This window comes from Ovis aries, chromosome 18, assembly GCF_016772045.2.
Source record: "Ovis aries strain OAR_USU_Benz2616 breed Rambouillet chromosome 18, ARS-UI_Ramb_v3.0, whole genome shotgun sequence".
NCBI classification, from domain to species: Eukaryota; Metazoa; Chordata; class Mammalia; order Artiodactyla; family Bovidae; genus Ovis; species Ovis aries.
The window spans coordinates 4,663,034-4,690,336 of record NC_056071.1 but is presented as its reverse complement, the minus strand read 5'-3'; the positions used below and the strand labels follow the sequence as shown (position 1 = coordinate 4,690,336).

The 27,303-nt window shown below is 44.3% G+C and overlaps 1 protein-coding gene across 3 annotated transcripts in view; it reads right to left on the bottom strand.

The window, feature by feature from the left end:
* Positions 1-26,928, bottom strand: part of CHSY1 (chondroitin sulfate synthase 1) — an 82,597-nt gene extending 55,669 nt beyond the window's left edge. Inside the window, exons 1-3 of one of the 3 annotated variants that reach the window (XM_060401964.1) lie at positions 26,188-26,356; positions 19,148-19,454; positions 10,428-10,923 (exon numbers count right to left, since the gene is read on the bottom strand). In XM_060401964.1, coding sequence (XP_060257947.1) covers positions 10,428-10,793 — 366 coding nt within the window. In that variant the 5' untranslated portion in view covers positions 10,794-10,923; positions 19,148-19,454; positions 26,188-26,356. Of the gene's footprint in view, positions 1-10,427; positions 10,924-19,147; positions 19,455-26,187 lie in introns of all 3 variants that reach the window. The other 2 variants (XM_060401965.1, XM_012098317.5) reach the window with 2 other exon arrangements.
* Between the last annotated feature and the right edge of the window lie 375 nt (positions 26,929-27,303).

Genomic DNA, 27,303 nt, shown 5'->3' with positions numbered 1-27,303 from the left:
CCCATACCCACCAGAGACGCTCGGAGGACTCAAATAAAACCTTCTGCACACCAGGACCCAGAGACCCCACAGAGACTGAGCCAGACCTGCCTTTGAGTGTTGGGGTGTCTCCTGCAGAGGTACAGGTCAGCAGTGGCCTGCGGCAGGGGCAGGGGCTCTGGGTGCAGGAGACCTGGGTCACAGCGTGTGGCATAAGCCCTTTTGGAGGAGGTCACCACTAACGCGACCACAGAGCTACTGAGCAGACAACCCACAAACTGTAGAGCAATTATACCAAGTAAATTCTAGGGCGCACAACAGATATCCCAACCTGGGGATCTGGCAAAAGGACTGAGAACCCCCAGGGAATCTGACTTGGAGGCCAATGGGTTTTGATTACAGAACTTCCCAGGACTGGGGAAGTAGACTCTTGGAGGGCACAAACAAAACCTTGTACACACCAGGACCCAGGAGAAAGGAGCAGTGAGCCCATAAGAGACTTGCGCGTCAGTGTCCAGGAGTCTCTGGCGGAGGCGTGGGTCGGCGGGGGCCTGCTGCAGGCTGGGGCCACTGAGTGCAGCAGCGCCTCCATGGGACTTGGAAGGAGGCTGCCCTTATCTTCATCACCTCCACCATAGTTCGGTCTCAGGTCAAACAACAGGGAGGGAACACAGCCCATCAACAGAAAATTGGATGAAAGACCTACTGAGCATGGCCCTGCCCATCAGAACAAGACCAGATCCCCCCTCAGCCAGTCTCTCCCATAAGCCTCTAATCCTTCCCCGTCAGAGGGCAGACAGAATGAAAACCAAAAACAGAAAACTAAACAAACTGATCACATGGATGACAGCACTGTCTAACTCAGTGTAACTACGAGCCATGCCTTGTAGGGCCACCCAAGACCGATGGGTCATGGTGGACAGTTCTGACAAAACGTAGCCCACAGGAGAAGGGAACAGTAAACCACTTCAGTATTCTTGCCTTGAGAACCCCATGAACAGTATGAAAAGGCAAAAAGATATGACTCTGAAAAATGAACTCCCCAGGTTGGTAGGTGGAGAAATAACTCTAGGAAAAACGAAGAGGCAGAGCCAAAGCAAAAACAATGCCCAGCTGTGGGTGTGACTGGTGACGGAAGTAAAGTCTGATGCTATACAGAGCAATACGGCTTAGGAACCTGCAATGTTAGGTTCATGCATCAAGGTAAATTGGAAGTGGTCAAAGAGGAGATGGCAAGAGTGAACATCGACATTTTAGGAATCAGTGAAGTAAAATGGACTGGAATGGGTGAATTTAATTCAGATGACCATTATATCTACTATTGTGGGCAAGAAACCCTTAGAACAAATGGAGTAACCCTCAAAGTCAACAAAAGAGTCCAAAATGCAGTACTTGGATGCAACTTCAAAAACGACAAAATGATCTCTGTTTGTTTCCAAGGCAAACCATTTAATATCACAGTAATCCAAGTCTATGCCCCAACAAGCAATGCTGATGAAGCTGAAGTTGAACGGTTATATAAAGAACTACAACTAACACCCAAAAAAGACGTCCTTTTCATCATAAGAGACTGTAATCCAAAAGTAGGAAATCAAAAGATACCTGGAGTAACAGGCAAATCTGACCTTAGAGTACAAATGAAGCAGGGCAAAGGCTAATAGTTTTGCCAAGAGAACGCAGTGGTCATAGCAAACACCCTCTTCCAACAACACAAGAGAAGACTCTACACATGGACATCACCAGATGGTCAATACTGAAATCAGACTGATATGTTTTTTGCAGCCAAAGATGAAGAAGCTCTATAAAATCAGCAAAAACAAGACCAGAAGCTGACTGTGGCTCAGATCATGAACTCCCCATTGCCAAATTCAGACTTAAGTTGAAGAAAGTAGGGAAAACCACTAGACCATAAAGGTATGACCTAAATCAAATCCCTTGTGATTATACAGTGGAAATGAGAAATAGATTCATGTGATCAGATCTGATAGAGTGCCTGAAGAACTATGGATGGAGGTTTGTGACATTGTACACGAGGCAGTGATCAAGACCATCCCCAAGAAAAAGAAATGCCAAAAGGCAGAATGGTTGTCTGAGGAGGCTGTACAGATAGCTGAGAAAAGAAGAGAAGTGAAAGGCAAAGGAGAAAAGGAAAGACACACCCATTTGAATACAGAGCTCCAAAGAATAGCAAGGAGAGATAATAAGCCTTGCTCAGTGATCAATGCAAAGAAATAGAGGAAAACAATAGAATGGGAAAGACCAGAGATCTCTTCAAGAAAATTAGAGATACCAAGGGAACATTTCATGCAAATATGGGCTCAATAAAGGACAGAAATGGTATGGACCTAACAGAAGCAGAAGATATTAAGAAGAGGTGGCAGCAACACACAGAAGAACTGGACAAAAAAGGTCATCATGACCTGGATAACCACAACGGTGTGATCACTCACCTAGAGCCAGACATCCTGGAATGTGAAGTCAAGTGGGCCTTAGGAAGCATCACTACAAACAAAGCTAGTGGCAGTGATAGAATTCTAGTTGAGCTATCTCAAATGATAAAAATGATGCTGTTACAGTGCTGCACTCAATATGCCAGCAAATTTGAACTGAAGAACTATGCAGTAGCCACAGGACTGGAAAAGGTCAGTTTTCATTCCAATCCCAAAGAAAGGCAATGCCAAAGAATGCCCAAACTATAGCACAATTGCACTCATTTTACATGCTAGCACAGTAGTGCTCAAAATTCTACAACCCAGGCTTCAACAGTAAGTGAACCATGAACTTCCAAATGTTCAAGCTGGACTTAGAAAAGGCAGAAGAATGAGAGATCAAATTGCCAACATCCGCTGTATCACTGAAAAAGCAAGAGAGTTCCAGAAAAACATCTGCTTCTTTATTGTGGATCACAACAAAGTGTGGAAAATTCTTCAAAAGATGGGAATACTAGACCACCTTACTTGCCTCCTGAGAAATCTGCTTGCAGGTAAGAAACAACAGTTAGAACTGGACATGGAACATGACTCGTTTCAAATTGGGAAAGGAGTACAAGGCTGTATATGGCCACTTTGCTTATTTAACTTATATGCAGAGTTCATAATGCAAAATGCCAGGCTGGATGAAGCACACGCTGGAATCAGGATTGCCGGGAGAAATATCAATAACCTCTGACACATAGATGATACCATTCTTATGGTAGAAAGCAAAGAAGAACTAAGGAGCCTCTTGATGAAAGTGAGAGGAGAGTGAAAAAGTTGGCTTAAAACTCAACATTCAGAAAACTAAGATCATGGCATCTGGTCCCATCACTTCATGGGAAATAGATGGGGAAACAATGGAAACAGTGACAGATTTTATTTGTTTGGGTTCCAAAATCACTGTGTATGGTGACTGCAGCCATGAAATTAAAAGACGCTTACTCCTTGGAAGGAAAGTTATGACCAACCTAGATAGCATATTAAAAAGCAGAGGCATTACTTTGCCGATGGAGGTCCGTCTAGTCAAACCAAAAAGCTATGGTTTTTCCAGTGATCATGTATGGATGTGAGAGCTGAACTATAAAGAAAGCTGAGCACCAAAGAATTGATGCTTGTGAACTGTGGTGCTAGACTGGAAGATCAAACCAGTCAATCCTAAAGGAAATCATCCCTGTATATTCATCGGAAGGACTGATGGTGAAGCTCCAAAACTTTGGCCATGTGACATGAAGACCTGACTCATTTGAAAAGACCCTGATGCTGGGAAAGACTGAATGCGGGAGGAGAAGGGAAGAACAAATGATGAGATGGCTGGATGACATGGCTGACTCTATGGACTTGAGTTTGAGCAAACTCCGGGTGTTGCTGATGGACAGGGAAGCCTCACCTGCTGCAGTCCATGGGGTCAAAAAGAGTTGGAACCAACCGAGTGAGAACTAAGACAAAAACTGTTACTAAAGATAAAAGAAGAAATTTTATAATGATAAAAGGAGTCATCCATCATGAAAATATAAGCGTTATAAACATAAATGCACATAACAAGAGAGGCCCAAAATGTATTAGGCAAAAACTGACATAATAAAATGGAGAAATACAGACAATTCAACAACAATATTGGAGATTTCAATATCTGACTTTCAGTTATGGACAGAAAAACTAGCCAGACAAAGACAGGAATAGACTTGGTCAACATAAAAACCAACTAGATTTAACAGACAACAGCCCACACAACAAGAGCAGAATACACATTTTTCTTCAGTCCATGTGGAACATTCTCCAGGGTATGCCACATGTGATACCATAAAAAAGATTTAGCAATTTTTTAAAACTGGAAATACAAAGTATGTTTTCCAACCATACTGAATGAAACTAGAAAGAAATCAATAACATAATATTTGGCCTCAAGACTATTGTGCCGGTCACAGCTGCATGTTCTCTTATTTTTCACTTCCTTTCATGCCCTTCCCACTCACAACTGACACAGTGCTTATACAGCAGCCCTCTTCTGGGGGTGCTAATAGATTAGAAGGTAATCTATTAGGGCTTGTAAACTGAACCAGCAAACTGCCAGAACAAAAGACGACGACTCAGTGTAAGACCACAGGGGCTCTGCCTCGAAGAAGCAGGCAGCACTAGTGCTCAGGATTTGTGCCGTCTAGCCATGTGGAAGCCTGCCTGGTTCTTGGGCAGGAAAGGTTAAAGGGCAGCCTAAAGGAACGAAGAAGGCATCCCAATATAACACAAACCAGCTCTATGACAATTAGCATTAAGAAATACTATTTCTTCTGTGATGAAAGGAAAAAAACTCAGGCTTCTGATGTAAGGATGTTCAATATTCCTTTAAAAACCAGTCAGACTAACACAGAAAAACGTCTCTTTATATTTTGCTCTAAACTCCAAGCTCCCTTGGTCTAAAAAAAGAACGTCATAGATCTTACCGTCAAAGCTATGGTTTTCCAGTGGTCATGTATGGATGTGAGAGTTGGACTATAAAGAAAGCTGAGCGCAGAAGAATTGATGCTTCTGAACTGTGGTGTTGGAGAAGACTCCAACCAGTCCATCCCAAAGGAGATCAGTCCTGGGTGTTCATTGGAAAGACTGATGTTGAAGCTGAAGCTCCAATACTTTGGCCACCTGATGAGAAGAGCTGACTCATTTGAAAAGACCCTGAAAGATTGAGGAAAGATTGAGGGCAGGAGGAGACGGGGACGACAGAGGATGAGATGGCTGGATGGCATCACCGACTCGATGGACATGGGTTTGGGTGGACTCTGGGAGTTGGTGATGGACAGGGAGGCCTGGCATGGTGCAGTTCATGGGGTCGCAAAGGGCTGGACACGAATGAGCGGCTGAACTGAATAGATCTTATCTTTCCCTGTTTTATACTTTTAAAATCAGTATCACAAAGTTTTACACTTCTAAGTTTTTTTCAACTATTTCATGAACATATATATTTTTATCTCCTTAACTAAAGTCTCTGAGAGAGAAAAAGGCCATTTTTCTTTCATCCTTATTTGGCAATTTCCTACCAATTTCCTTTAACAAACACTTACCAGTTAACTCAGACCTCACAACTGATGGTCTTGGTATACTGATGTATCCCCAGATAGTTCAGGATGTGCCAAACAACAACCCCTTGGGTCTGGAGGGGGCGGGTGGAGCATTAGGGGTTGGGGTAGCAGGAGCCCTCTGGAGGCAGCTTCCTCAGTATGTGTGCCATGATGTAAAAAAGACTGGGAAACATTAGGATACATCACTGGTTAGAAACACTGCTGGAAAAACACTAGAAACAGCCTGAATGCCATGAAAAAGGTAACACTCTTTCTGTACCAAATTGAAAATCTTCCAAGACAGGTAAGTGTAGCGTAGCAGGATGTGCACAGTATGTAAAGCATGCTACTATTTGTATAAAAGGGGGAAGACACACAAACGTAACTGCTTATGCACAGGACAGAGGAGCCTGGCATGCTGCAGTCCATGGGGTTGCAGAGTCAGGAATGCCTTAGGGCCTGAATAACAAGAGACCACGCACAGCGTGCAACTGTAAAGGCGCACTGCGGGGACTGACTTTGGGGCACCCAGTGGTTGGAGATAAAGGTGGGAGGACTTATCTTTGTAAGCCCTTTGCACGTACGAATTCTGAACCACGTAATGGCATTAACTATTAAAAAGATCTTTAAGTGGCTAAAAATGGGCTTCCCTTGTGGCTCAGCTGGTGAAGAATCTGCCTGCAATGCAGGAGACCTGGGTTTGATCCTTGGGTCGGGAAGATCCCCTGGCGAAGGGAAAGGCTACCCACTCCAGTATTCTGGCCTGGAGAATTCCATGGACTGTCTAGTCCATGGGGTCGCACAGAGTCGGACACGACTGAGCGACTTTCACTTTACGTCGCTGTATCTATCTATTCCTGTTACTGACTTTCACTGGTAATGATCATTATCTACCCCAAACACATTCAATACTGGTCCAACAGTGAGTTAAAATCATACAAGAAAGAGCTGGATGCTGGTTACCCAGCTGTGTCCAGTTTGCCAAAACCCACTGAGCTCTGCACTTAGTTATGATCTGTGCACTTTTCCAGAGGCATAACACACACTTCAATAAGAAATGAAGATGAATGGGTTACTTGGCTCAACTTTCGTTTTGTCCCTCCTATCAAAAGAGCAGTGTGTGGTATAATATGTCATGTATTTGCCTAAATAAATTACTGTTTCAAACTGTTCAATAATGTTCCTTAAGAAAAGACTGTGAGGTAGTGATGCTGACCCTATGTGACAAGGGGGAACCAGGCTTGCGAGCTCCTCCTGACGCTTTCCGACCAACAGTAACAGTCTCAAGGCCCACACTGTGCTGCGAGGTAACAAACCCTGAAGAGCCAAAAACCACCTAATGGTTTACTATATTTAAGTCACATTTTTTCAATATGAAAATCGTGTTTTGAAAATGCCAAGGTCATGAAAAACAAAGAAAGAGGCTGTGCACACATCCCAGATTAAAGAGACATGACAGCCAAATGTAATGCCTGACCCCAGGATGGAGGCTGTAACGGAGAAGGACGAGATGCTGCGGGGACTGTACCGACTCTACAGACATTACGTTTAATTTACTTAAGCGGTACTGTGGTGGTATAAGAGAATTTCTATATTTGTAGTCAAAATACACTGACACTGTTTAAAGTAAAGGGCCACAAAGAAAGCTAACCTTAAATGGTGGCTGAGTATGTCTATGTCTCTGTACTGGAAGGAAAGGGGGGCAAGTGGGAATACAAGCAAACGATGGCACAAATGGATAAAACATTAACAGGTTACTCTGAGTGTAGGCTTGCATTTCTTTTTTAATTCCTGTAATGTTCCTATAAAATTAAAATGATTGCCAAATAAAGTTTTTAAAGTCATGTATTAAGAATCAGCCACTATTAATAGACAAAACAGGGACTTCTCTGGTGGTACAGTGGTTAAGACTTCACGCTTCAAATGCAGGTGGTCACAAGTTCGATCTACGGTCAGGGAACTAAGATCCCCATGTGCTGCATGGCATAGCCCCCCCCCCAAAAAAAAAACAAGTGTAGAAATGAATCTGAATTTTGATTATGACAGTTGCTCCTGAGGAGCCACTTTAATTATATAAGTGTAATCCCAAGACATTATTTTGGACTTGCAAAAAGGAAAAAAAAAAAAAATACACCTTCTGGCTATGTTTATAACAGTACCTTCCAAGATCCAAAGCTTAACATAACTGTCTTTAATATAAGACTCGACCTCAATAATTTCTCATAATGTGAGCCTTAACAGAGAATCTAGATTTTACAGAAAGTTTAATAAAAGTTCCTCATCCACATGAGGGGATTATGGTGAACACAATAAATTCTAACGACTTTTCAGGTTAGAACTGCTTAAAGCCCTCCATAAAGGGAAAGAGAAAAGAAATCAAAAGTCTAACAAAGGGGTAAATGCCTCAACAGAATTCTTAAAAATGATGGTGATAAACTCTACGTGAAAATTAAATTTACAGAAAAATATATATAAAGTTCCTGTGACCCAAGGAAGGGAAGAATTTCTCAAGACATAAAATGCACAAACCATACCGGGAAAGAATGATGAATTAGACTACACTTAAATTCATAACTTGCATATATTAAAAATACCATATTTAAAGTGAAAAGACAAGCTACACTCCAGTAAAAGATTGCTGCTGTTGTTCAGTTGCTCAGTCAGGTCCAACTCTTTGGACCCCATGGACTGTAGCTTGCCAGGCTCCTCTGTCCGTGGGATTTCCCAGGCAAGGATACTGGAGCGCGTTGCCGCTTCCTCCTCCAGGGGATCTTTCCAACCCAGGGATCTAACTCGAGTCTCCTGCACTGGCAGGTAGATTCCCTACCTCTGAGCCACCAGGGAAGGCCCAGGTGAAAGACATTCTCCCACAAAAGGAGAGTCATCTAGTATAAGCCTTGTGGAGGCCAACCCAGCAGTATCTAGAAAAAAACTGTCTTCAGGCTTTAGAGAAATGCAGAGGAGTGGGGCCTGCATCCAAGGTGACTCAGGAGCTCCTGGGCAGGGACAAGCAGTGACGGTCACACAAGCAGTGAAGGGAGCTTCCTCCCCGACCAGGCCCTTTTTTTAATAAGGTCATTTACCAGACCCATCAAGTCTAACCAGCAGTTCCAAGTATACAGATGGGATGATTCCAGCACCCTCACTTCAGGCCTTACAAAACTTTGGCGATCACATGGTAAAAAGAGAAATAGCCCCTCAAACTGGCTCCCAACCCCTACTTTCTCCCTCTATCTCGGCACTAATGTCAGGTCTAAGTTCTTGATAACTCAGTGCACTGAGTGTTGGTGCCTACCAGCAGCACAGAAGGTCTAACAGTGTGCCAACACTGAGACAGACGCGCTTAGCAGGCGGTGTCAGCGGTAAAGAACCCGCCCACCAACGCAGGAGACAGGAGAGACACGGGTTCGATGCCTGCATTGGGAAGATCCCCTGCAGGAGGGCACGGCAACCCACTCCAGTACTCTTGCCTGGAGAACCTCATGAAGAGAGGAGCCTGGTGCGCTGCAGTCCGTAGGGTCGCAAAGAGGTACATAGGATGGAATCGACTTGGCACACACACGGCACACCTCAAAGGCAGGCCTATCCTCTACATTTCTAGCAAGAAGGCTAGCTCCTCAGAGTTCAGGGGCAGTATAAACCACTCCACAATATAAAGGGCATTACACATTTTAAACATAACGAAACATGTTAAAGTTAAAACTACTTAATTAAGGATGAGGAAAATGCAAGAATATCATCAGCTGTTATTTTGTTTAAAACGCCACAAAATTCCCAAATCGCTTTCCTAGCAGCAAAAATCCGTGAAAACTGAATCCCCCTTCGATTCAGGGAGCAACAGCTGGTGGATTGGGAGGCAGGGGAAGAGACAGAGATGACAGCGTTCACTCGGATGGCATTCTGACTTAAAAGGCAACTTTTATAATTGGAAACTGTAGGAAGACTACCTCCTGTGTACTTGAAAGTGTCCACTTCCCTAAAAGTTTAACCAAAAGAAACAGTATGATTAGGAGACATTTCGAAAGGAGTCCGGGGGAAAGACAAGTACGGGCAAGAACACCATTTCTTCACATAAGCACTTCAGAAAATTAACTCTGAAGACAGGCTAACAGTTTACATCTGAAGCTGCGTTTCTTTTTCTTGGGCAGAGGTCTAGCAATTCCCTCTGTGCCTCACAACTATCAGTAGTTTATCCATCTAAACACAACACAACCTAAATAATTTTTTCCATTCTGACTAATATCACATCCTGCAACTGCAGGCAAGAGGTGAACATCTGCCAATGAACACAAGAAAGTCAAAAGCTAACTCATATTCTCCAGAACTATTAAAAAGAAAACATCTCCAAGTCGGCTTCTTTCAAAAATCGCACTTATGTATCATAATATAACTCATAAACTGCCTATTTTGAAAGGAAAACTGTATTACAAACTTCCAGATCTTAGTAACTGTACAAAAGTCAAGGTTTAAAATAAATGCAAACCCAAATACTGTCGGTTGTTTTACATTATTACTCATTTTATGAATTCAAAACATGTAAGTCTCTAAACTATGCAGTCAGCAGGACCAGATGAGAGGCGTCAGGCCTTTGGAAGAAAAAAGGACACTCTCACAAATCACGTCTGCAGAATCAGAGGTCAGAATAAACGAGTCTTCGGGAAAATCATGAAAGTATCACCGTGACCTGTATTAACCCTTTTCTTTGGGTCCCAAATGCCATCATTAACTAAAATTTTAGGACCAAAGTACAGAAGGTAAATTTAAAAGCTAAGAGAAAAGGTAATAAGAGAGAACTCAAAAGAACTAAGGTAAAAATATATAACTTAGTACCAAATGTTAAGTGTTAAGGAGGACGTTATCAGAGTTTCCTATGACTGGTCCAGAACTAATGACAAAAATCAACAGATTTTCTTCTTGTTCTTACCTCGTAAGACCAGACGCACTGCACCCCCGCAAACCTTCGGACGCACCTTCCCACCTCAACGTCCTCGTGGGTCGTATACATTTCCCGGAGGCACTTGCCGATGTGTGGGACCATTCTCCGGAGAACTTCCCGGCTCATGATCACACCAGGGCCCCCCATACAGAAGTTCTCGCCAGGTTCCAGAGCAAGCTTCCCCATTTCTTCCGTGGTGCCCAGTCCCGTCTGCCCAAGAAAGAGGGGTTCACTACTATTCAAACTCCTCAGAAAACTCTCCAGACGGTCTCCTTTGATGTAAACATCATCATCTGCTCTCATAAACCATTCGTATTTGTCCAAGTAGTGGTCATGCATGTACTTGAGCATCATGAAAGACTTCTTCTGGGGCGGGTAGGAGTCGTCCACGCCCCGTAGCGGCACTACTGGAATTGAGATCGATGTGTCTGAACCCTCACTGGAGAAGAATTCAACTTTCCCAGGAATTGTCTTGGACCACGTCCTGGAATTAAAATAAACATCAGTGAGAGAACAGTTCATTCCAAGCTTCCCATTTCTATAAATTCCCATATCGACTCACGGTGAATCACTGTACGTTCAAAAGGATGATAAAAAGCTACTTGATATGCTTGCTTCTCCTTAACAGAAGCCCACACTACTGGGTATTGCAAAGTTCTAACTTGTTTTCAAAGGAATCCCAACAAAAAAGAATGACTAATATTAAAATATTTCCCAGATAACTATGTTTTGGCTAAGGCTGGAAAGTCGAAGTCTACATATTCAGGTTAACTTTCTGATACTACCGACTCCCTACCTATAAAGCCCTCTGCTCTATAAAACAAAATATTAAAAAATAAAATTGTTCATTCAACACATTTTCTTGGAGCGCTCATCAAGTGCCAAGTATGTGCTAGGCCACAGGGATGCAGCGGTGAGCAAAACACAGATCCTCCAGCTGAAGCGCAGTCCACAGGAGGGCAGATACACGTCTCTCTCCAAGGGAAAGGCAAGCACAGAAAGGATGCGAACCAGAGCGGAGGAGGGACTGCTTCCCTGCGGTGGGGGAACCTCAAGGGTGCAGCAGGCCCAGAGCGCAGGGGCAGTCTTGGGGGGAGAGCAGGGGAAAACTGCAGGGCCTGACAGCCCCCCAGTGATGGGGCCTTTCTGCTTTAAAACAGCAAGAAGCCTCTGGCGTCAAGGTGAAGGGCCCTGAGCTCTGGAACATATGCCTTTCATAGGAAACTGCTCATCCCACTGCCAGAGGAAACATTAGGGGTCAATTAAGAGAAAACAGTGACAAATTCTGCTGCCAAACAACAGATTTAAGGCCATCAGATTACATTTTTCCTTATGCTTTCTTTATGCTACATAAAGAGTTGAAGTAGTCTAGCTACAAAAATACATTTATATACAAACGACGTCTAGGAAAAACGTATCATAGAGAATAAATGAAACCATACATTTAGCCTTAATACAGTCAAAAAGCATAGTTTCCAAATGATGTTCTTTCCAATATAGCCTTATTGTAGGTGACTGTTACAATTGTATTTATTATAGTGAAAAACAACTGAAAGTCAACGGAAAACAGACTCCTGCTCTCTGTAGGCTCAGATGATGGTGAGCATTTTTAGCGATAAAATATTTTTAAATTAGTGTATGTACATTGGTTTTTAAACATGATGATATTGCACACCTAAAAGACCACAGTATAGCATAAATATAACTTTTATATGCAGTGGGAAGTCAAAAAAAATTGTGTGACTTGCATTCTCGTGATACTTATTTTTCTGCAGCAGCTACAAATTTCCAGTGTAACTATGAGATATGCCTATACCGCCAGTTGTAATCACATAATGCCAGCAACTGTAAAATGCACCTTCACTTCAGAGATGCTAAAATGTGAAAACAATTCCCATCTTAGAATGTATGTAGTATAGTAGTTGTATTGTAATGAGTGCTAAGTCGCGTCACCTGTGTCCAACTCTTTGCAACCCTATGGACTGTAGCCCACCAGGCTCTTGTCCATGGGATTCTCCGGGAAAGAATATTGGAGTGGGTCGCCATGCCCTCCTCCAGGGGATCCTTCCAACCCAGGGCTCGAACTTGCACCTCTTCTGTCTCCTGCACTGGCCTTTTCACTACTAATAGCGCCACCTGATAATGTTTTTCCCTTAACGCCTATGGATTTAAAATGGACCTACAGGTCTTATGCCAGTTATAGAACCCTTAACAAAGAATCTGGCATAAATGAAACCTGACTGGACTACAGAAAATATACCAGGTTACTACATTTTCACAAATGATATGCTCCTGAAAAGAAGTATGCAAACACAGCAGGAATGAGGCAATTAATGTAAAAAGAAATCAACCCCTCCCATAAAGAGAAGTCCATTTTAAAATGGGAATCAGCCCCAACCTACACAAAATAAAACTCATGTATCAGTCCCTGGCATGTAACAGTGTTCAGTAAACACTGGTCACCCGTGTGAAGTAAGTGACTGAAAAATACCTTTGTACATGTGTGGGCATGCTAAAGGGAAGAAACCATTTGTTTCTTATCTTTGAAAACTTTCCAAGAGAGCCACATTAATATTCCTATGTGCACAAAGAAACCAATTTTATCAAAACACAACTAGAATGCAATTATTAAGAGGTAAAATCCACAGGCATACTTGAGTTGAAATATACTACCATTCATGCTACTTTTGAAATGCAATTTAAAGCTAAATAGTCTGTAGTATCTCACAACTGATTTTAAAAGGGTAATGAATAAAATCAATTTAGCTTTAGCTTCCATCCAACTGCTTCTGTGATTAACAACACAGACCAAGTTCAAAGTAGTACTAAAGTAGTCAGTCCCAGAAGCCATTAAAATACTAAAGCATCATGGAATTGTCTGGAATACAGGGGCTGTAAGACAACGTCTACCTCCACAGGAAAAACCTGCTCTCAAGACACAATATGATGTGTGACGGCTAAAAGCACGGACTCAGGAATCAGGCTGTTGGGGTGAGAATCCTGCCCTCACTTTGGGCAAAATATTCTGTGCCTCACTATCCTTATCTGTGAACCGGGGATAATAAAAAATATCTGCTTTGTAGGGTTGGGGTGAGGGTTAAGTGGATTATTATATCTAAAAACGCCAGCCTGGCGTGAGATAAGCAAGTCTACAGGTGTGACTCATTAGGGAAGACAAGAGTTTGCAAATAAAATAAGGTACTGAAATAAAAATGAGAGAGAGAGGAAACTGTGGGCTGAACTTGGAACAGTCGGCCTCAAGATTACACCCCAAAGTGAAAGCACAGAGATAAATGCTGCTTCTCTTATTTCTGGCTGAAAACCTGACACTTAAGCTATATGACAAGTTCTATCACATTATGAACCTCAAGACAACATCAGTCTAAAAAGTCTAAAGAGACTAGTCTAAAAAGACTTTAAACTGTAAAAGCGCTCTCACTTAAAACTCCGCAATGCTTCATACTAAACTGAGGATAAAACCCATTTGGTCTGGCTCTGCTTCCCATGGCTGCCCCACAGAGAAGACAGAGATGGAAGCCTTAGTGGCACAACCATCAGTGACGTGATTGATGCTTGAACTGTAACCTGAAATGGCGTTAATGTGTCCAGGAAGAGCAAGCAAGTAATTCTAAAAACAGACAATCTAACTTCAAACCATCTCTGAAAGCCTCTCTGCAGCTTTAAGGTAACACCAACCATTATTATCTTTTCCTCAGGTGACCCATGGAAAAATCTCATGCTGCCCTTTTGCTTAGATGGCTGGTGATTTGAGGGAAATCTCTCAATAGAAGTTGTTGTAAATCCTTTAATCTCGATAAATTACTATCTTTTAACTTACGATACCTTTAGCTTAACTAGCTCCGTAAAGTTAAAGAGTTCTGGAACACAAATCATGATTCATCACCCTAGGGGAATCAAGGTGAGGGCATCGATAATTCCAAAGAAATGAAGAAAATGCTACTGAAGAAGCAAACTGCCCTCCCCTTTCTGAGACAGAAACAGGTTAGCAATCTTAATTTTCCTAAGCAGACATCAACTTTGCCATCAACACATTTGTAACTGGGGGGAAAGAGCTCCTACTTAATTGAAACCACAGAACATTTGAATGGGTCCCTGCCAGAAAGCTCACTTTTCAATGAGCTGATAACCAACTCTTGCTAAAGCAGACAAGATAACTGAAGTCTGTGAATGCCAAGTCAATAGTCTTCCTTTCCTCCAGGCTTCTAAACCCTGCCCCTATACCGAGTTAAGTCACAGTGAAGTCACACAGCTGGACAACATTAGCTTCGCTGAGGAATGCCTTTGCCGAATTGGGATTTAATAAAAGTCTCCATCTCTATTTACGTCACTTTAAGAAAAACGACACAAAATACATTTCTGTACAAAACCACATCTACAGTATGAGTACTGTCCTGGGTATACATTCATGCGGCTAATTTTTAAAAGCAAGCAATAGAATACCTGTGATACGGATTAATAGAGGAACAGAAGTACACACACAAAGTAAAATAATGTACAACTCTACCCCAAAGTGTTTACTGTAGTTGTTTTTGGATAGAGGATCAGAAGGGATTTACTTTTCTTCATGTTTTCTACAACAAATACAGAAAAAAAAAAAAAAATTAAGTCCAAGGGAAAGCTTCAAACTAAAAAGCATCCAAAGAAACAGAATTTGACAAGAGATAATCTTACTTGTGTAATACTTTTTACTCTATTCAATGGGGAAAAAACTAAGAGAAAAATGGCGTAAGATTGAGTACTTTTCTTTCACATTTTCTAAGCTTTAAAAGTTTATATTAAGTTTTATAAATAAGGAGAGATTTTCTGTGAGTTGCCCCAAATCACTATTATATATGTGGTCTGATGGTTACAGTGTAAGTTTGAAAGGACTCATGATCAAATCACTTTGCAATTTCTAGTCAAGGAAGGAAGGGAGAATATAGTTTTCCCCTACGAATTGATAGGTTTGTTTGTTTGTTCAGTCCCTCAGTCACGTCTGATTCTTTGCAACCCCATGGCCAGGCTTCCCTGTCTTTCCCTATTTTCCTGACTTTGCTCAAACTCATGTTCACTGAGTCAGTAACACCATCCAACCATCTCACCCTCTGTAGTCCCCTTCTCCTCCTGCCCTCAATCTTTCCTAGCATCAAAGTCTTCTCCAATGAGCTGGCTTTTTGCATTAGGTGGCCAAAGTATTGGAGCTTCAGCATCAGTCCTTCCAATGAATATTCAGGACTGATTTCCTTTAGGATGGACTGGTTGGATCTCTTTGCAGTTCAAGGGACTCTCAAGAGTCTTCTCCAACACCACAGTTCAAAAGCATCAGTTCTTCAGCACTCAGCCTTCTTTATGGTCCAACTCTCAACATCCATACATGACTACTGGAAAATCCATAGCTCTGACTAGGTAGACCTTTGTTGGCAAAGTGATGCCTCTGCTTTTTAATGCTGTTTGTCTACGTTGGTCATGGTTTGTCTTCCAAGGAGCAAGCGTCTTTTAATTTCATGGCTGCAGTCTCCATCCACAGTGATTTTGGAACCCAAGAAAATAAAGTCTGTCACTGTTTCCATCATTGCCCCATCTATTTGACATGAAGTGATGGGACCAGATGCCATGATTTTAGTTTTTTGAATGTCAAGTTTTAAGTCAGCTTTTTCACTCTCCTCTTTAACTTTCTTCAAGAGGCTCTTCAATTTCTCTTCACTTTCTGCCATAAGGGTGGTGTCATCTGCATATCTGAAGTTACTGATATTTCTCCCAGCAATCTTGATTCCAGCTTGTGATTCATCTAGCTTGGCATTTTGCATGATGCACTCTGCACAGAAGTTAAATAAGCAGGCTGACAATATACAGCCTTGACATACTCCTTTCACGATTTTGAAGCAGCTTGTTATTCTATGCCTGGTTCTAACTGTTGCTTCTTGATCTGCATACGGGTTTCGCAGGAGGCAGGTAAGGTATTTTAATTAAGGAAGCAGTAGCAGATGTTTTTCTGGAATTCCCTTGCTTTTTCTGTGACCCAACAGATGTTGGCAATTTGATCTCTGGTTCCTCTGCCTTTTCTAAATCCAGCTTGGACATCTGAAAGTTCTCAGTTCATGTACTGCTGAACCCTGGCTTAAGGGATTTTTGAGCATTACCTTGCTAGCACGTGAAATAAGTACAACTGTGAAGTAGTCTGAACATTCTCTGGCATTGCCCTTCTTTGAAACTAGAATGAAAACTCACCTTTTCCAGTCCTATGGGCCCTGCTGAGTTTCCCAAATCTGCTGGCATACTGAGTACAGCACTTTAACCACATCATTTTTCAGGATTTGAAATAGTTCAGCTGAAATTTCATCACCTCCACTAGTTTTTTGTTTGCAGTGATGCTTCCTAAGGCCCACCTGACTTCACACTCCAGGATGTTTGGCTCCCGTAATCATGCTTGCATAATTAAACGTACACATTTATATTCTTCCCTATTACAGAAAGGATTTAAGACAACTTAACCAAAATGCATACAAGATGAAAAGAATAATCAAAAAATTAGGCAAAAGAAAAACAAAAGTCGGAAAGTTGGAGCAAGGCATGAAGGTGGTACCTACAGCAGAGAGGACAAAATCAGGGTAGGGGCTGCCTGCCCACCTCAGTACCCATGACCGTGATTACCCAGTGAGCTCAAGGGGCGAGACCTCATCAGTTGTCACACGTCCTCTACGTCTGCTAACATGGCACCAAATTTAGTCGTAAGGTCTTTCAGCAGGCAACCAAGAGGAGCCACAAGTCTGAGCTCCACTGTACAGGGTCAAGTGGGATAATGATTCTAGATACTAAGACCTCAAGGAAGTTTCTCCCGTGTCTACGACAAAGAAATGGAGCAAAGGTCCGGAGCACCCTTACAGGAGGCACAACGCGACGGAGCAGCAGTCTTAGCTCAACCTCCCAAAAAAGCCCATGAAGGACAGTTCTAGACTGCCAGTCAGAGCAGCCACGGGCCTGGAGAACAAGGAGGGCTTCCCAGGCAGGCTACCCAGTGAGGACTCACAGCCTCTCCCGGAACTGAAGGAATGTCCCTGGCAGGAGACCACAAGCCTTATTCAGCCCATTACCTCCAGGAGCACTGCAGTCAGAGTACTAAGCTGCAGCTTCCCTCTTCTATGCATGTGGTTTCCGGTATGTGGCTTCCTCTTTTTAAATGTTTAACTGCCTCGCTGCTATGACCCTATGACATGAGCAATCTCAAAGTCTTTTGGAAGTGGGTGGGGAAGTATATAACAGGGATCACAAATGTTGGGAAAATTTTTTAAAGGAAAAATCATATTAGACCACTTACCATTAATCCTGAAAACTAGACTTAAGCTAAAATCAAACATTAAAGAGCTCCCCCACCCAATAAAGCTGCTGGAGGGTGGATGACAGCTTCCCACCTCAACAATGGCCTGGGCACAAGCCCAGGAGGCAGCATCTTTGGGCCTAGATTCACAGCAAACAACAGAAACACTTATCAACAGAGACCACAAATACGCCATCCATGAAACACAATAGTTAAACTTCGGAGTGTTAATAGCAGAAGATAAATTCTGACCCTGTGATCCATTTCCAAGCTTCAAGTCTTAGCTACTTTTAGAAAGCTATAAGTTTATATTTTGCTGCTTACACTTAAAAAGTGTAAACACACAACTAATTCTTAACCATGCATAAACAAAATTAAGTTTTCAAATGTAATTTTAAGAAAAAAAAAATCAGCGTTGTTTGAAACCACCCTGAACCCACAGCCAACTCCTGTGAAGCCAGTCGTCGTGTTCCGCTGGAGTGCTTCCTGGCATCAAGCGTGCTTCACAATCATCAACAACCAACAGTTACGGTGTAAGGGGCAGTGCACGCTGAGGGCACCAGACACTCAGACTTACGACAACGCCACGAGACGCGAGAGGCACTGAGACCCACCTTTTACAGAGGAGGAGACTGAGGCTCAGAGCCAGGTAAGTAACTTGCCCAAGATCACACAGCTAAAAACGTGGAAGCCAGGCCACCAGTGAGGTCCGACTCTAACACGCCCACTGGCTTGCACACGTCACACTGCTCTCCCAGGTTATTACCCACACTCCTGCAGTCCCTCCTCCGTGGCTCCGTGTTTGTGCTTAGTCCCTCAGTCCCGCTGACTCTTTGCGACCCCAGGCACTGCAGTCCGCCAGGCTCCTCTGCCCATGGGGATTCTCCAGGCAAGAATGCTAGAGTGGGTTGCCATGTCCCTCTCCAGGGGATCTTCCCTACCCAGGGACTGAACCCAGGTCTCCAGCATTGCAGGCGGATTCTTTACCATCTGAGCCACCAGGGAAACCCCAGCTGAGAAAACAGCCATCACAGATAAGGAGACAGCCTTATACCCGTTTCAGTCACTGCCTCCCATGTCATCTGTCTGCCTGGCTAAGACCTGCCCATCGAAGGATACCTTCATAGTTTGGGCAGATTTCAAAGGCCAGAAGACTTCATTCAAAACTAATTTCCTGAAACTTTCATTCTGTCTTTGGGTCCCTTTGTCACTCCGAATCCTGCCCAATTATTTTCTGGTATTAGGTTGCATCTAGGTTCAATTTACAAAGCAATCATTTTAATGGCATGAACAGCTACATTTTCAATCATCCTCAGGCTCTGCAAGCCCAGAGTTGACATCAAATCAGAGCAGACCACCTCATTTTTAATCATCCACAGAAAAATGTACTTACCTACAGAACAAATATAGTAGCCATGAACACTTCCGTTCATGACACAATTAAGGTGAGATGAACAGTTTCACTACCTTGTTCTAAAAAGATGTGTTTATCTTTTGGCCATGGAGGGTCTTTGTTGCCACACACAGGCTTTCTCCAGCTGTGGCGAGCAGGGGCGGCTCTCTGTCGCCGGGCACAGGCTTCTCACCGCGGTGGCTTCCACTGTGGAGTGTGGGCTGCAGGCTCAGCTGCTGTGCAAAACGGGCTCAGATGCTCCTCCGTACGGAGGATATTCCCAGAACAAGGATCCAACAGGTGTCCCCTGCATTGTAAGGTGGATTCTTTACCACTGGACCACCAGCCAAGCCCTAGTTTCGCTTCTTTTACATTGTAACTAAGTTTCTCATTCCTCCAATTTCATCCAGAACCAGAAGCCAAAAAGACATTGACAGAAGATGGAGGCAGAGAATACTATGAATACACAGAAGCCCTCACATTAAAAACACTGTCACCCGACTCTCCTCAGTATCATCTGGAAATGTACAGATACAGTAACTGATGAAATACAGTTATAGTAACACCACATAAATGTGTTATCCCTACATTTGGGGGGAGAGGAATAATTGTCATTTACTGAAACAAGAATAGCCCTGACCTCAAACCCCAGGGAACCCAGGGCCAACACATCCCCTGTGCCCAGCAGTCTGGCAGGTACCTGCAATTAACACGCTCAAAACTGCATTCACACTTCCTCCCAAGAGCTGTCACCTCTCTGCTTCAAAAAAAAAACTATAGTCATGTAGCTTTATAATAAAATAAGTTCTCCCTGCAGAAAAACTCAAAAACACAAAAAGTACCCAGAATATGAAAAATCATTCAGCATCATGGTATGTGTATCTTTTACACTTTCTTTTCTATATCACAGAAAAAGAAGCGTTTCATCTGATTTTAAAAATGGTCTCATACTTGGCATACAGTTTTAAAACCCACTCTCATTTAGATATATTATGAACTTTTCTTCATTCCGATAAACATATTCAGCCACACCATTTTTTAAGATTAGAGAAGCAGATCACAAAATGGACAAACTGGAGAAACCAATCACGGTCCGTCGTTCCTAATGCAGGACACCAAAGCTTCTCGCAATTCCCACTTCATAGAACACATGTTTGAGCGCATTTCTAAACTCCTTTGGAAACATTTCTAGTGGAATTGCTAGGTCTCAGGTCCCAGTCCCAGTGAACTGTTCTTTCTCATCATCCCTTCACTAACTCCTGCTATTTCACATTTCCAGGAACCTGTTGTGTCTGCCTCAGAAACTCCAGCTCATCCTTCAAGACTATGCAAGGGAAGAGGGGTAAGACTGTGAGGGAGACCTTCTTCAATCCCCTTCGTAAGTCAGTGCAGACCTCTCTCTTCTGCATCCACACAGTAACAAGTCCAGGCACCTTGCGAGCCCTTTCATTCAACAGTATCATTTGCTTCCTTCCCTAGACAATTAATTCCACAAGAATGGAATTATTAATCTACTTTCAAAAACTGCAGCTTAACTAATGAATGGGAAAAAAAATGAAATTGCCAATGCAACAAAAACACAATCGTGTTTATCTTCTATTGACAACCAAACTATCCTTGGAATATTCTGTTTGGAGACATCCAGATCTGGAGCCACGATATATAACATTAAACTCATTTTCAGGACCGTAATTTTCATGAGTTTTCTTATACAGGTAATTTATAATGTGAAATGGGTTGTGCCCCCAAAAGTTCACTTACATGTTAATTATTTTGACTACAGAAGGCTTTCAGTAATTTTTTGCCAAATTGAATTCTAAGAAAGCAAGCACTGCTCTAAACTGTTTCAAGATAAACATGGTTTACAGCATTCAAAAAAGAAGGAACTCTCAGATCTGCTCATGGAGACTGGTAAAAGGAACAGTTTGCCATCATTTAAAACATTAGGAAGAGGCCATTAATTGATAAAACATCTTGCAATAAGATTCCTGTATCTAAAGCTAGTGTTTCTCGAACTTTCTTCCCATAATTCCCTATAAACAGATGCTAATATTTCAGAGCACCCTTTATCACTCCTGGGGCAAAGAAGGGAAACCATCCACCTCTCTATTCTGAGAAAAAGAACAAATCAGTTCCCCATCTTCAGCCCAGGGGAAGCAAGAGTCAAGATAAATAGATAGCGCTGTATTAGTTTAGTGTTCAGGGCATAAAAATGGACTGAAATCTAAATACAAATTAAAAAAAATCAAACCATTAATTAAAAAAAAAAGTCCAAATAGCACCAAAACTCTCTCAACAGGAACAGGTAAGTGTAGCCAAGTAATGTTTGAACCAGAAGAGTAACAAAGGGGACTTGTCTACCGGATATTAAAATATTTTTCAATCCTCAATAATTTCAGTGGGTGGTACTGGAACAAGAACAGACAGAAAGATCAATGAATCAAAACAGGAAGTCCAAAAAGATACCCAAGAATCTTGAGTATGATGAAGATGGCATTTCAAATTGGTAGGGAAATAGGAGCTTATTTAACAGGTGGTGCTGAGACAATGTATCATTTGCAGTGAAAATGATGATGAGATGATTTGTACCCCTTCTAAAATGAGAATAATGTTCCTTAAAAAAATCTTGGGACTTCACTGGTTGTCCACCAGTTAAGACTGCACACTTCCAGTGCAGTGGGAATAGCTTCGATCTCTGGTTGGGAAACTAAGATCCCACAAGCTGAGAAGCACAGTCAAACAAAAAAAATCTCTCCAGGGCAATGAACTTTCTGCGCTTCCTGAAAGGAAGAGACTGAATTACACGGACGTCCAACTTCTGCATATCAAATGATGTAACTAAGAAAAACAGGAAAAAAAAAATTGCAGCTAGTAACAGTAAGATATAATGAACCCAGCCGGAGACTCTACTGAACTATCACTAACCAGCACACTAAATTACTTCAGAAGAATCACAGAACCATTTTAAAGTGAAATTACCTAGAATACAAATACTTTACAGATGAGTGGAAAAAAAAAAATCTTAACATATTGACTTGTAGAATACCACCCTATCCAGAACCCTAAGGGAATTTTAGTTTAAGACAGCTTGAGTTGCAACACTGTAATCACTTCAGATATAAATCTGTTCTCAATTCCTTTTAAAATTCATTATATTTATAAAACTAAGGACATATCCACCTGCTCCTATGCAAAACCAGGTTTCGGCTGACTTACCTCCTTCCCCCTAAATTCATTCGTCCTCTAGTTTTCCCCATCTCAATAAATGGCACCGCCACCCACCCTTTCTTTCAAGGCGAAATCCTACAAATTATCCTGAATTCCTCTCTGCTTCACGGCCTCTGAAGCATTTTGTCAACATGTCCCCAACTCTGGCTCCTACATATTTCGTGGGGAAATGATCCTCTCTCCATCCCAACCATCTTCACCTAGACCACCTCCTAACAGCTCCTTGCTGCCCCACAACCTATTCACACAATAGCATGAATTAACTTTTCAGAATATAATGCAAGCCCCTCCCTTTCCCATCTAAACCGTCCAAGTGGAAGATGCTCAGTTGTGTCCTACTCTTTGGAACCCCACGGACCATAGAGTCCGTGGAATTCTCTAGGCCAGAATACTGGAGTGGGTAGCCTTTCCCTCCTCCAAGGGATCTTCCCAACCCAGGAACTGAACCCACATCTCTCACATTGAAGGCAGATTCTTTACCAGCTGAGCTGCAAGGGATACCCAAGAACACTGTAGTGGGTAGCCTATCCCTTCTCCAGCAGATCTTTCTGACCCAGGAATCGAACCAGGGTCTCCTGCACTGCAGGCAGATTCCTTACCAAAGGAGCTATCAGGGAAGCTCAAAACCTCCAAAGGGTTTCTAATTCACTTAGAGTAAAATTCCATGACACCAGACACGCATCTTCTTTCTTTTATTGATCTTCTTCAAGTTTCAAACTGATTCCTGTCTCATAATTTACCAGCTCTTCCCCCTGCCAAGCACACTCATCCGTGACGTTCCCAGATCTTAGCCCAAACACCACATTCTCGGAGGTGTTCCCCAGACATCTAACAGAGAGGACATCCCATCACCCTGCTCTATTTGTTCCACAGTACCATCACTGGCTGAAACCCTCTCTTTAAGTATCTGTCCCTCTCACTAGAGCAGAAGCTCCATGAGGACAGGCATCTTCACGTTTGTGTTCCCAAACATTCAGAGTCCAGGTCCAAGGCACCATGCACGTATTTGTTGAACGAAGGGATGAATCCTAAGTGTATGGGATCATTTGATGAGCCAAGACCACTCCCGTGAGCATAAGAGCCACGGCATCTGCCCGGTGCCTGTGAAGGAGCGCCACTGCTGCCCTGTCTGAAGGCTCTGTTTTGCCTCGCCTGCTTTCAGCTGCACTGCTAACGTCTACTGGTGCTCCCTCTCCTCACTGAGCATATGGCAGAACTGAAAAGTCGCCAATGATGGTGCTCTCCCATCACTTAAGTGTACCAACTTTAGTGCAGACAAGTGTATCTCCTTGAATTTTTCAAAGGCTTTGATAGCTCCTTTCTGAATCTCAGACAGTTAGTAGTCCCTAAAGCTGAATTCTGACAGTCAACGTCCTAGCATAAAAGCACATCTTTTAAAAGTGTCATCTTTCTAAAAACACTGCCATCTCCTTCAACCTATAAGCCGAACAAAAATTTTTACTTTAATAAACAAAAATAAAAACATTGACTTTTTTCCTACGGTAAAGAACATATTCACTTTCAGCGGAAATGTAGAACTCAGTGCCAAACTAGAGTTCTACCCTGTGCTAGAAGATTCAAGCCAACTTTTATACTGCATGAAATTTCCAGTTTGAAAGCTGAGTGTGGACTTTTGGCCCAGGCTGCAAAGCACAGCAAAGCCATAATTATAAGTTACATCCTATAACCTCCATCCCAATTTTGGCTTTCCCCAGAAGTTCCTTAAGGCTAAAATCGTCTTGTGTCCTCTCCTACAGCCAGTCTAATCACAATGTGGACAAGCTGAGAAGGAGAGGACCTTAACTAGACAGGCAGGTCCACCCCTAGGCTCCAACTAATGTGACTACTTAAGATCAGAGAGATACCAGAAGAAGTATGCTGGAAAGCTGACTGAACGACTGTATAGAATATACCATTTCCCGGTAAGGGTTTTATCAAAAAGGCAGAACTTCCACAAAGAAGGGCCAGAGGACAAATTATGTTTCTACTTTTCCCTAGCTGCCTTAAAGAAAATAAACAATGAGATAAAATCCTACATCCAAAAAAGATGAGGTAGGAGATTTAGAAAGGAGGCCAAGCATAGAGCCTCAAGCATGGGTTTGGGGAAAGACCATTTCCAAGTGTTAAATAGTATCCAGTGTGCAAATCATTTTCTGAGTATTGCTGGTGTTACCAGGACCCCTTCTAGTTTGTGATTTTGTTATCTACGAAAAAGTATTTGCTTGGGGGGCAGGGAGTTACATGTCCATATTTGAACAAACCACTTTGGTAACTGTCCCAAACTTGATTTCAAAGAACGTGTCATCAAATTGGAGTCATATAGATTTACTTTAAAACCCATGTTGTAAACAATGTATATAGCTCATCCTCAATTTCTGATTAGATATTCCTTTTTTCAAAAATCAGATGTTTTTTTGATGTACACCTAAAACACTGTAAATCTACTATACTTCAAAGGAAAAAAGAAACAAACCACGAAACAACAAAAAGCACAACTCCACCTAATTCAATAGATCTGGGAGAAAACCATGATCTGCATGTTTGCTTCCAAGTCATGATCTTAGTCAAATTTATGCTACCTTTTCTAACCTTTTCAGGCCCTCAGTCCCCTTCTGGCAGAACCTAGGTCATGGACTTAACAAGATCCAGTGGAAACACAGGAATGGGAATCAATGCACTGAAAAGGCAGACTTTCTCTACTGCTCTCTACCTTCCTTTTCAATCCTTCACCTCCTCCTTTAGAGGAACGGAGACCCAAATATGCTTTTCTCCTCACAACATCTAATGCCTGAAAATTTAGACCAGGACTACAGTTAAAAGCTGAAGTTATAAAGGTGATGGCTATAAATTAAGAACAACAACCAGCTTGGCCTCTCTCAGTAATGACTGCTCTAAGAGTCCATTCCCAGCAGACCTCTCAGGTTGGTTTGCTCTGCGGTTGGATGAATACCAAATGTTATCTGTAGAGTAAGCATTTCTGTACTTCACACATATAAGGTTTCCATTAAATCTCTTTACTGAATCTATTAATACATCCTTCTTCTACCTCAAATTCATTCCAATATCATCTCTCTTTCACTCTTCTAAAGATTACTTTGGCTAATCCCTTTGTTAATCCTGAACATGATTCCAGCCACTTTTCTGACTCATATGGCCAACTAGGACCCAGATACCGGATAACACACACGTCACTAAACTGGGCTAGTTAACAACAAATCTACCATGAGCCAAGAACTGCTTTCCCAAAGGTTCTCTTTCCAGTTACAAAACAGTCTGGTGGGGTTGAGTGTGCAGCGTGTACCCCTTCCATTTACCAGAATGGTTCCAACAGTGAAAACTAAAAGTGGAAGGCCTCTGACCAAATTAACTTACACAGGCTCTAGTTCTGCAAGGCTAAAAGTGCAGGTTTCAGAGCCTCGAATAATAACCCCCGCTGCCACCACAATCACCAGTATTGTGCTGAGTTTTCCGAACACTCTTATGGGTGTTTGGAAATGTTCGGTGGTGCTCATTCAACAAAGGAAAGGACTAGGACAAGAGAAGATGAAGCGCGGAGCATAAAGTCCGCGTGAAGACTACACCCAGAGGGGCCAGGCTGGTCCGCTGGACCCCAAAGCCCCTGCTTTCGAGCGCTGAGCTCGCTATACCGCCCCTGAGCCCGCTGCCAACGCCCGGCACGCCCCACGGGGCACAGCGGCCCCACGGAAACCCAGCGAGCGCCGGGTCTGGGAGGCAGGCAAAGGCGCGCGCCGCACGCGGGCCGCGGGGCAGCGCGCTCGGATGCTGGACGCCGCCCGGGAGCGGGGACTCACCTGAAGGCCGCCACCGCGCGGGTCTGCAGGTACTTCTGGGCGGTCATGACTCCCACGAAGAGAAAGTTCCTGTCGCGCGGGACGCCATCCTGGGCCTCGCTGTGGGGCCAGAGCCGCTGCCCGCGCGCATCCCCGCGCGCCCCGCCGGCCAGGGGCACCGCGGCCGCCTGCCCGGGCCGGCAAGCCTCGGGGCTGGCGCGGCGCCGCGGGCCCGCCCGCTTCAACTCGGAGGCGCGGGGCAGCACGAGCCGCGAGGCCAGCACGAAACCCAGCACAAGCCCGAGCAGCACGCTGAGCCAGGCGCGCCGGCCGCGCACGGCCATGCCCGCGCCGCTCCGCCCGCCGGGCCGCCGCCGCCGCCGCTCCGCGCGCCCTCAGCCCGCCCGCCGAGGCCAGCCCGCCCTACGCGGCCCCGCCCGGGCAGCGCCGCGGCTGCGGCGGGCCCGCCGTGCCCATCGCGGAGCGCGGGCCGCCCGCAGGCCCCGCGCCGGCGCTCGGTCCCGCTCGCGCGCGCCCGCCTTCAGGGGCGCAGCATGCCCAGCGCGCGCCGGCCGCGGCCCCCCGCCCGCGCCCCGCGCCCCGCGCTCCCCGGCCGGCTCGGCTCCCCGCGCGGCGCCCCCCGGGCGCTCGGCTCCGCTGGCGCTGCGCGCGGCACGCTGATGTCCGTGGCCGGCGCCGGCGCGGCCGCTGCTCATCGTCCGGCTCCGCGCGCCATCGCCGCGGGGGCGCCGCACGTCACGCACGGCGCGCAGGGGGCGGTGCGCTGTGGCCCCGCTCGGGATCCGTCCGCGCCGCGCGATTGGCGCAGCAGTGAATGGGGGGCGGTTCACGTGGCGAAAGTTTGCCCGAAAAAGAAAGCCCAGCTCAGAGCCCCGCCCGCGCGGTCTGCGGCGGCCCCGGGCGGAGGGGGCGTGGGTCGGGCGCGGCGCCGCCTGGGGCCGGGAGCGAGGCGCCCGGCCGCCCGTTACCCGCCCCGCCGGGGCATCCCTGCCGCGGCGCGCGGCGCTGGCTCGAGGCCGTTCCGCCCGGCCTCCGGCTGCCGCGAGACGCTGCGCCAGCGTGGATCTTATCAGGGATTTCCAAGAAGGGGCTTCTTGGTCCTCGAACACTGCACTC